This window comes from Hyalella azteca, unplaced genomic scaffold (assembly GCF_000764305.2).
Source record: "Hyalella azteca isolate HAZT.00-mixed unplaced genomic scaffold, Hazt_2.0.2 contig13109, whole genome shotgun sequence".
In the NCBI taxonomy this organism is placed as follows: Eukaryota; Metazoa; Arthropoda; class Malacostraca; order Amphipoda; family Hyalellidae; genus Hyalella; species Hyalella azteca.
In genome coordinates this window covers 1-11,259 of record NW_025943043.1, presented here as the reverse complement: position 1 = coordinate 11,259, position 11,259 = coordinate 1, and the positions used below count along the sequence as shown (strand labels likewise).

The 11,259-nt window shown below is 44.3% G+C and overlaps 1 protein-coding gene across 1 annotated transcript; it reads left to right on the top strand.

Moving 5' to 3' along the window:
* Positions 1 to 2,894: 2,894 nt before the first annotated feature.
* LOC108667606 lies at positions 2,895 to 7,952 on the top strand (the record flags this gene model as incomplete). Its single annotated transcript, XM_018154650.1, has 5 exons — positions 2,895 to 3,097; positions 5,289 to 5,435; positions 5,549 to 5,806; positions 6,498 to 6,894; positions 7,890 to 7,952. Coding segments are annotated over exons 1-5 (1,068 nt in total), but the record flags the coding sequence as incomplete, so codon positions are not given.
* Positions 7,953 to 11,259: the final 3,307 nt, after the last annotated feature.

Sequence of the window (11,259 nt, the reverse complement as noted above, 5' to 3'; positions counted from 1 at the left end):
GATAGAGAACGTAGGAAGGCCAACCTGGTCTGGTTTGGGATTCCTGAAAGTAACGCATCTGATGCGAAGGACCGAGTGATGGATGACACGGCCTTTGTTGTAGACTGTTGCAGCAAGGTACTCAACACATCGATTGATGTTATATCTTGCAAGAGGCTACGCTCGAAGGATGCTGTTGGTAACACCTTCAGACCTCTGCTGGTGACTGTAAAGGATTCTGCTCAGGTCTGGAACGTGCTGAAAACAGCGAGAAAGCTAGGAGAATCCGCTGATTACAAGTCAGTTTTTTTAAAGAAAGATTCCACCCCCTTAGAAAGGGCGGTTTTTCGCAAGAAGTGGCAGGAGAGAATCAGGCGGAAAGGCACGGAAAATAAGGTCAATCACTTCCAAGCTGCCAAAACACCGGCTGCTCACGGATAGTCAGAGGAGATGGAGGACAAGTAATTAGTAGGAATGATGTCCGTAGATCAGGGCCTGTAAATAATGTGGGAAGTAACCGCATAGATCAAAGTGAAAGTTTAAAATGTTTTTACACAAACTCGGATTCCGTTTTTAACGAAAAAAGTGAACTGTTAACTGTGATCGCAAACGAGTGTATAGACATTATTTGTATTACAGAAACACTCACTAAAATCACGGGGGGAAAATTGTACCTGTTGAATTTCAGCTGCCAGGTTTTGATTGTTTTCATAACTTAAATGAAGAGCAGTGCAGTAGAGGTGTAACTCTGTGGGTTAGAACCTCTTATGGGGCCCAACAAGTTAAGTTATCTGCAGAGCATCAATCAGCTAGAGAATCAGTGTGGTGCGAACATACTCTAAAAGGCAAAGATAGCCTCCTCATAGGGGTCATTTACAGATCACCTAACAGCTCCTGTGACAACAATAAAGTACTAAACAGCCTTTTACCGAGCATGTCATTCAGCAGGTCGCATACGTTGATCGTTGGTGACTTTAACCATCCAGAAATAGATTGGACAGATGAATCTTCTCCAAGAGATGAGAATCGCCCAGCATCCTTGTTCTTGGAGTCTGTGCGAGGCTCATTTTTAATCCAGAACATCACCAATCCATTTTAGGGGTGAACAGACCCCAAATATTCTAGATCTTGTGTTTACTAGTGAAGAATCAATGATAGATGAGCTTCGCCACGAGGCTCCGTTGGGCAAAAGCCACCACCAATCATTATTTTTCAATATTAAGTGCTGTGCAGAAAAAAAAAGACGCTTCGGAAGCGTGAACGTTTGAACTTTGCGAAGGGCGACTATGATAAACTCCGTGAAACGGTGAATGCGGCGAATATTTCGGACTGTATTAAGGACATGAGCGTGGCTGATTCATGGTCGTTTCACAAAGACACGGTTATGTCTGCAGGTGATGCCTGTGTACCCAAGATTACGCTTGGAGGAGTCAAAAAGTCCCAGTGGATGAACAGTGCAGTTAAGACTCAGCTAAAGACCAAGAAAGAAGCCTACAAGCGTTATTTACGAACTCGCAGCGAGTCTGATTATAACCTGTATGCCAAAGCTCGAAATCAAGCTAAATAGTTTGTCGCATTGCAGTGAAAAACTTCGAAAAAAACATTGCTAAAAATGCAAAAAAGAATCCGAAAGCCTTCTTTTTGTACGCTAGTTCGAAGTGTAAGTCAAAGGACGGTATATCTGATTTGAAAGTAGACCAACGAAAGATCTCCTCTGATGAGGGCAAGGCTAACGTTCTTAATCAGTTCTTCAGCAGTGTGTTCACAGATGAGGACTTGAACAGTATTCCAGATTTTGAGGAGCACCCAGTCGGCTCGAAGTTAACATGCTTTGAAATACACGAAGAAGAGTTCTCAAGCGCCTGGTAGCTCTAAATCACAACAAGTCATGTGGACCAGACGGCTTCCATCCCAGATTGCTCAAAGAATTAGCAACCGTTCTGGCCGGCCCATTGACAGTATTCTTTCAAAAAACCTTGAACGAAGGAACTTTGCCGTCCGACTGGAAAGAAGCTCAAGTAACACCATTGTTCAAAAAAGGTGGCAAAAGCAGCCCCGGCAACTATCGCCCTGTCAGTCTGACAAGTGTTGTTTGTAAGCTAATGGAATCTGTTGTGAGGGATAGCATTATCGATCACTTGACTACTCACCATCTCATATCAGATTGTCATCATGGTTTTTATCGCCGGTAGATCCTGCACCACTAACTTATTATCTACGTTGAACTATTGGACTCGCCTGCTGGACGAAAGGAAGCCAGTGGATGCATTCTGAGAGATACAGGTCATTTCCATATAAAATTGAAAAAAATCGTTTAAATTATCACAGTGCACTTGTTTTGTTATCAAATTGACTGTTTTAACGAGTAGAAGAGCATATTAAAATTTCATTATCATAGGATGATGATTGCGAAGGAACATAAGTATATATATGAACTACTAGACCATTATTTTGACAAAGAATTTAGGGATCTAGTAGATCATGCGTGACTTAAACTCTCCCCCCCTCGGTCCAGTACCATTTCTGTTCGGTTCAATCCCAGTCTCAATTCGGTTATGATCTGTTTGCCAATATTACGATCCACCTGTACCCGTTCGGTTCGGTTCTGATTGTCCAGCTATGTCCCAGTATCAGTTTGGTTCGGCTACGTTGTTTGCCCAGTTTGATCCCTGTCTCAGTAAGGTTCTGATTGGTTTACCTGGTTCGATCCGCAGTACCGGTTCTGTTCTGCTCGGTTTGACCAGTTCTATCTCAGTCCCACTCCGGTTCGACTCACAGTACACAGTTGCTCGGTTCGATTCACAGTACCAGTTCGGTTCGGCTCTGCTCTGTTTGACCGGCAACCGCGCTGCCGCCTGTATTTTGATTATAATAATGCTAAAATTTTGTCTTTTCTACCTACAGCTCCTACAGCTATGGCAGCCGCTCTTCCGCCTGCAAATGACGAAGATGAATGGTCTGACGTATCAGGAGACGACTCCTTCGGGAGCAACAAGGCATATGTGCCTGATGGATCGCCATCTTCGTCTTCTTGCGACTCTGATTGTGAAGTTGAGCAGCGGCCACGCAAAAATGTTCATGATCCTACTTCCACAACTCCCGAGACTGCTAAACAGAGGCGAAACCGTCTAAAGGCCCGTTTACACTAGGGGCAACACACGAGAGTCAAGTGCCTCAAAGCGCATGCAGAGGCGCTTTGCAGCCTCTGCATGCGCTTCTTGACCGATTGATGAGCTAGCGATTGACAGGGGCCATGCCTCATGCAACACAAGCGCGGCGCTTAGTTGATAGCTATTAAAGAATTGATATCACTCGTATGCTTAAATCGCAAATTAACTAAGAATTTAAATTGAATTAAAAATTTAAATCAAATTGAAAATCTAAATTAATCAATTAAAGAAATTCAATTCGTTCTATGGTTTCAATGTATTAATTTATGATTCTAGATCCTACGAACTGACTATGGAGCTGGTCTCCGAAACGTTTTCTATAAAGATATGAATTTTTGGGACTATTCTTTTCTTTTAAATTCTTAGTTAGTAGATAGATGTCTGTGGTCTAGTAAGGTTGATTGTGTACGCTGGTCCGGCACTCCAAATGTCGACTAAGCACCACTCTCGTTTGGAGTCACTCTCTAGTAGAGCCTAATTGATCTTTATAGAGAACACGAATGCCTATGAAGTGTTCGGTCAAAGGAGTACAAAAATCGAAATACAAATGATGTAAGTTATTTTTACATGACGTGCTTAGTTTCTGTGATTTTAGCAACTCCTGACAATTTATGCATTACCGTTTAGCGATTTCAAAGGATGATGTAATATCGGTACGAATATTGGAGCTTTTTATTTAGGAATAGACTATATTTTTTATAAGCTGTATGTTTTCGAATGTGCTACTTCTCTAATTATGATGCCTATGCTGAGTTCTCGTTTACAAATGGCATAGTGCGCAGAATGACGGACCGCAACACACCCGAGAACAATGGCCCACAGCTCAAATTCGGTGACATCCATCCTCATTGACGTCTAGGTGGCAACTAGTGTTCAAAGCGCGCGGTCTCAAACAACCGAGTACAAAAGTAGTGTAAACGGTTGTGCGCGGTGAGGCACTGCTGCAAACGACTCAAAGCGCATGTCGTTGCCACTAGTGTAAACGGGCCTTTACACCACTCTCGTTCGGAGTCACTCTCTAGTAGAGCGCCTAATTGATCTTTATATAGAACACGAAAGCCTATGGAGTGTTCGGTCAAAGGAGTACAAAAATCGAAATACAAATGATGTAAGTTATTTTTACATGACGTGTTTAGTTTATTTGATTTTATCAACTCCATACAATTTATGCATTACCGTTTAGCGATTCCAAAGGATGATATAATATCGGTACGAATATTGGAACTTTTTATTTAAGAATAGACTATATTTTTTATTAACTGTATCTTTTTGAATGTGCTATTTCTCTAATTATGATGCCTATGCTAAATTCTCGTTTACAACTGGCATAGTGCGAAGAATGACGGACCCCAGCACACCCGAGAACAACGACCCACAGCTCAAATTCGGTTACGTCCATCCTCATTGACGTCTAGGTGGCAACTAGTGTTCAAAGCGCGCGGCCTCAAACTACCGAGTACAAAAGTAGTGTGAACGGTTGTGCGCTGTGAGGCACTGCAGCAAACGACTCCAAGCGCATGTCGTTGCCACTAGTGTAAACGGGCCCTTAGAAAGGAGCGACGTCACAAGAAGATGAGGGAGGAAGGGAGGGAGATCAAAGAGCGCATACGAGGAGACATAGCTCCGGTGACACTTCCAATGTTTGATAGCAGAAGAAAGCCATTCAGTCAAGCTGCTTCTGCTGTGGCTAGCCGCCGCAAACGCTTAATCAGAAAGATCAGATGATAAATCAACTCCAAATGATCGGCCTCACAAGAAGAGAAAATGAATGAAAAACGCCTTAAAGACCCTGAAATCACCAAAGAAGAGAAGGGAATCGTTATAGGAGACGTGGACATCTTTAAAAACAAAAGTGCTCGTGAGCAGAAGTACGGCGCACTTGATGCCCCCCCCCCCCCGAGGCGAAAAACCCTTCCTCTCACACACCATTGAAGAAGACATGATATCTCTTATACCAGACCTTTCTGGACTTCTTTACAACATAGAACTCTATGTTGTGAAAGCACAAGCGCGGAAGATAATCATAGATGCCTTCACCGCACGTGCTAGGTGAGTGATAGATATCTTTGTTATTACTTCGACATTTCTGTGTTTTCCATGTCACAGTTTATGACACGTTTCTCTTTTCATTTCTTGCAGCAAGCAGAAGGGAACGAAGTCTGGAACTTCGTCCAAAGAGCCTTCACAAGAGCCGGATCAAGAGCAGTCCAAAGACCCGTCCCAAGACTCATCCCTCCCTGGCAAGGAGGATGGTGATGAAGAGATGAGCGAGGACGCGAACCCCATGTAAGTATCTGCTCTCTCTGCATTGACTGGCTTTCAGACATGAAATGAATCATTCTTTATTATTTAGCATACTCCACACTGTCTAATCAAGTTTATTCCTTTTTTTCCCACAGTGGAGGTGTCAAAGCCTATTCAAGGACACGGGGCAAGAAGAAAGATGGCTGCAGTTGGGCGTGCATGATTCCCGTCTGTGAGAGTATGTCCCTTCCAAAGCACATGCGTCGTCACTACGAGAAGGCCCATGGCTTCTCAGAAGAAGCCTCCGTCGGCATGAATAGGCTGCACCGACGAGTAGACAACATCCACAAGATAAAAGAAACAGCTCCCACACTAAATGTGCGCCAAATCGTCAGGAGAGTGAAGGAAATTACGTCTGAACTTATCAACATCTCTGCCATCTTGCCGGCAATTTCCTCAGCTGTCATGCTAACCCTATCTCTGCCCATAAATGTACTCATGGTACTTTTAGACGGTATGAGTAAGGTTAAAGCAGTTGCAGAGCAGTTCTCACTTCTTAGAGGCGTGGAAACGGCTAGCTCAGGGGCGGCGGCGAGCAGCAGCATTATCACACCTCAAGAAAAAGAAGAGGAAGCTCGATGTGGCGAGGAGCAGGAAGTGCCTTACAAAATACCAAGAGGAAGGAGATATGCATACCTTCAAAAGGGAGTTTCCATGGTTGCGATTTGTGGTCCCGTGCCCATTTTGCTTGGATGGCTGTTCCAATGCGAAACATGGTCTTCACATAAAGAGGAAACATGACTCAAGTGCGGCGGTCATTGCCACCTCAGTCAAGTCAGTACTCCCTTTCAAAAGACTGGTAAAACTTACTGGAGTTCCTGGTGATGGAGAAGCCATTATGAAGTACGTTCCAGATGACATTATGGTGCAGGACTTAAAGTTCGGCCGACGACTACAACCAGAAGCGGAAAAACTGGTGCAGGCCACTTGCTCAAGTCGCATATGAAAAGGGCCCGCATTCCAGATGTGACAGCAGCTTCACCAGTTTCATCGGCATCATCAAAAAGACTTGATTTCCCTTGTTCCTCAATCATCTGTCGCCAGTGACTCATCTGCCGTGGAAGTAAGCATCGACAAGCGTCAAGGAGACTCGTCACCCTCGTCACTCGACATATCGGTTGCTAATCATTCAGATGAGTCCTCATTATCATCGGTCATGGAAGTGACAGTTGCTGCATCATCAGGACCTGTCCTGGAGAATCGTCAAGAAGAATCATCCTCTTCACTTGATATATCTTTTGATAACCCTTCCGAGAACTCGGCATCGTCCATTGACGTTACTGTTGACGAGGATCGTATGGCTGCTGCAGTGCAGGACAACAACAGTTCCGAAGCTGCCCGGGGTCCTGATTCGCCATCAATGTCGTCATACTCGTATGAAGATGAGCCGCCTTGCTCAGCTAGGGACCTATCGAACGCCCGCAAGCTGATGCATAAGAAAGTTGAGAACTTAAACTATGCATTAAGCCGCCATAAAAAGCCCCTAAACAAAGATGATGTATACCACTTTACCAGTATGAACATTAAGGTCTTTTGCCCATTCATTGTAAAGATATTTAAAGGAGATTCGCCATAGAGTGCTAGTGCTAATGTTGTAAACTATCTTTTTAAGAAGAAAGAGTTTACTCTTAGAAATATATTGTTGTGCATGCTGCCAAGTGATCTTCACTACAAAATTTATTTCTGTAGATTCGCTAGGAGAGTGGTCACACACCCTTCTCATCTGCTGTGTCTACAGGGCAGTCCTCCCTAGACGAGACCAGGCGCAGCCTGGAGTTCGCAGCAGTTGGCAGGATGGTCAACCATGGCCACAAAAAGTCTTTGTGGGTTCTACAAATCACGAAATGATCTTGAAATTTCATATAAAACTATTTCGAAGCTTGTTTTTTCTTTTAAACTAAATTTTTATCAGCCCGTTAGACGGTAATGTAGCGTAAGTAAATAGAACCAATTACAATATAGTCTCTTCATGAACGTGTGTCAACCTTAGAGAAGATGGCTGGCAGGATGCCGTTAGACCAGCAGCAAGAACAGTGTAAATCAAGTCTAATGACTCGTATTCGTATTTCAAGTTCGTCTGTTAGTTTTGATTTATCTTACAGCCAAGTACCTGTAAGACATAACGTACTATTATAATTAGCCCTCAACCGCCTGACATGAGTAACCGGAGCAATATTGCAATAAGCCTACTTTCTAACGAGCCACTTGGTTGCGTATCTCCAGCACTATCTTCCCTGGATGTGACGAGGCTGACGTTGAACTTGGCCGCCCATGCAAAAATGATGAACTGAGATAAGAAACGGGTACCAAGATGAAGCTGTTACAATATACAGACTGAGATTCATGACAAGTGGGAGCCACTCAACCTTCGCTATAGTTGGATTGATGACAATCTGAGTTGGATTGATGAACTCGTTAACCGGTCGCCGCCCTCAGACGCGACCTTCGGCAGAGGGAGGCCCTAAGGAAACGCTTCATAACAAAGTGGAGGAGCTCAAGGTTCGCAAGTTGTGGTTGCTCGGTTGTATTTTTAGGCACAACATGAGGCGGGCAACAATTTGTTGCCCGCACCAATGCCACGTGACTGTTTCAAGTCAAGCGGTGTCAGCGTGTGTAAACTCGTGTGCTGCATAAGGATGTCGCACAGGTTGCTTTGCGGCATTCACACCACTCCTTGACGCTCGCGCGTTTTCATTCTCACTTTGCACTGCGCGTGCAATTCCAGAGCCTCTTTGGGTGGCGTCCATCGCCCATCTTGAAAGGCGTATTTCGGTGCATACTCTTGTTCTGACCCTTGAGTAGGGGGCGAGCCAGGACTAGAACTTTGTACGGCTAGCGGCTGACTTAGAACTGTTATCGACTCTGGGAACATGACTTCAATTTTAACAAAGCGTCTCTCTGCCTGTTGTTAGCCCTGACCTGATATGGCGTGTGGATCGGTGACCAGGCTGAAGTGAGCGCGCGAGCCGTGGCGGGATCACGCTCAAGCGGTCCCTACAGTGAGGCAGCCTATAGGAGGGGGGGTAAGTTGGCCCGAGTGCCCTAACTTCAGCATGCGTAAGGACGCCCTGGTCGTAAGTCCTGGGGCGTGGGGATCTAAACCAAGCTTCCACGTGTATGACACTTGTAATGGGGAATCTCCTCTGGGCATGATGACTTCGCAAGTAGGCTGTCTAGCTATGCCTGCCGTAATTCTTTCCGAGTTTTAATAATTGCAGTTTGGGGATGTTACGGAAATCCGCACACTTTGGACGAAGGAGTGGTTTTTCTTTAGCTGACCCAACACTGGTGATTCATTAATGATCGAGTCTCCGTGAATTATATTTTGACCAATTTAAGAACCAGGAGCGGGTGCCAACCGTATCGCTGCGATAGCTAGATTCATAGCAGCGTCGTTTTTAGCACTTTGTGGCTCAATATTAGTCCTGCTTGATATTAAAAGGGAGCGAGGTGACAGGAGCCGTCGAAGTGATTCACGAGTCGCTCCAAATCGACTAAAGACAACAAATCAAGCTGTGAGAACTGAGAAGTAATCAAGAACCAATACGATTAACGACCTCTAAAATCGGAGAGAGTACCGGTAAAAAAAAGAAGATGGTCACCACATCACAGTTACCCCAACTCTAGCGTCGCCTGCGATTAATTTCTTCTCCGACTAAGTCATGGCTATCGTGGTCACTGAGTAGAATAAGCTTTTGACTGCGGCATATAAGTGTAGGCACTATGAATAATACGTATAAGCACGATGAATAGTACGTATATGCTGTAGTATGTCCTAGCATAGTTTGCCGATGCCTGAAAAAAATCTGCACCCCCCGACAGAGCGAGCCGGAAGCGTACAGCGACTTTGATACCAGCCACCTTATCAACCCAGGCTCTAACGGACGCTCGTTGAAAGTCTGACATTACTCGTTGGCTTGTTAGTCAGTGTGACTATGTCACATCGAGGAACGGTGCGAACTGAAGTTGGAGACTCCTCTCGTCTGTCAGGCTCCATAATCACGCAATTTGGCGCAAACACGAATCACTACGCTCCCGATAACACAATGTAAGTGATTTGAAAGAGGACGGAACGGAACGATACCCCTAAATAGATTACGATTTCAAGAAACGGCATCTTGTCGGATCACTCCAGTTAGGCTTCTAACGCTCGATGAAAATGAACGGGGTTCCAAATGCAAAGAAAATTTCTCCTATCGGTGAACTATGGCCGGAGCCTAGGAAACCAAACTTGCTAGATGTAGCAGTCAAAATTTTGATTGATGGTACAGCACGAGTCTCCATAATGCCTTCGCAAAGGGGAGAATCTACTAGAAGCCTGCAACTAACAGCTAATAGAGACGAGATGGCTGCATTATGATGGTAACTATGAGACACCCATCGCTTTTTCGAAAGTTTTCCGGGACTAGAAGTGCACTGTGCAGACATTTTGATGGTAGAAGCTGAGTTACTGTCTTGAGCGACTTCTGGAGACTGGCAAATACTGAAGTTTGCCTTAATCTTCAAATTCAGATTAGAAGAAATGAGGAAGGTTGAATCGAATTACAGGTTAGCGGATTTTAACTAGCAAATTTTTCAACCAAATATTTATAAGTTGACTTTTGACCACGAGCATTTTTCTATCAAAGATGAAGATTTTCCTACATTTCAAACGAGGGTTTCAAACACCATGGAGCACAGCTTACGCCACTCCTTGTTAAATTGATCAAACTTAATACATCTCAAGTCATGAATTTCAGGATAAAGTTTAGTTTTCTGATTTTCCAACGGCGATGTTAAGCTCGTGACAATTTCATTATTTTGCCTTCGTTCGCGAGTTTTTATTCCATTTATTCCTCATTCGTGATATTTAAACAGCAATACCATACACCGGTCGGACAAAAGCGCGTGAACGTAAGCGTGGGTTACAGCGTGGGCCAGCCCGGCCTTGAACCTGCTCTACATCTGCTCTCCCTTAAGTTTTATTCCCTCAATCCGTAATCAATAATTATGAAATTAAATACATGGTTTCACATGCTTATTGCGCAGTCGCGATGAATTTTTCTACTTTTTTACCTCATCTCCTTGGCAAATAAAACGGTAAAACGTGTGCAAACGGGCAAATTCAGTCCCGTATCTACGTTTTATTCCCTTAATCCGTATTCCGTAACCTATAATTATGAAATTGAAATCAAGATTTCACATGCTTATTGCGCAGTGGCGACAATTTTTGTTACATTTTTATACCCTTCCGTTTTCGATTGGATTAGCAAATAGGATTTTTCACCTGCAGTCAAACGTTCAGCTTGGGCAGTTACGTGCACCGTTCGTGTTTCGTGAACATTACAATTTAGATCTTAACCCTATTCGCAACGGGTTGAAGCGTCACGCTAGAACTACGGGTGCAACGATTTCTGCCCTTAATTTTTTAAAGTACTTTTTAGGTGCCTTCCACTTAACATACGCCGCGATAATTTTACCAGGCTTTGGTATAGATTGTTTTCTATAAAATGCAGTCTTTAAACGCACAATTGTGAACTCGAATCTATTTTTAAAATTACGAGAACAGAAGGACCGAAATTCTGGTCAGAATACGTGAACGACAACTGTGGACGATCGTCGATATTCTGGTGGTGATTTTTACTGATGGTGAGACTGATTTTAATCATCAACCATTTCCATTCCATTTCCGGGCCGTCGATCCCCGTCAGGGACTTGCCCCCCCCAGGGTCCCACACCAGGCACGCCCTCTGGTGCCTCGCCATATTGGCGACCGACAGCACCCTGTTGCACCCCGGGCACTGAGCAACCCTCCCCCTCCTGGCTC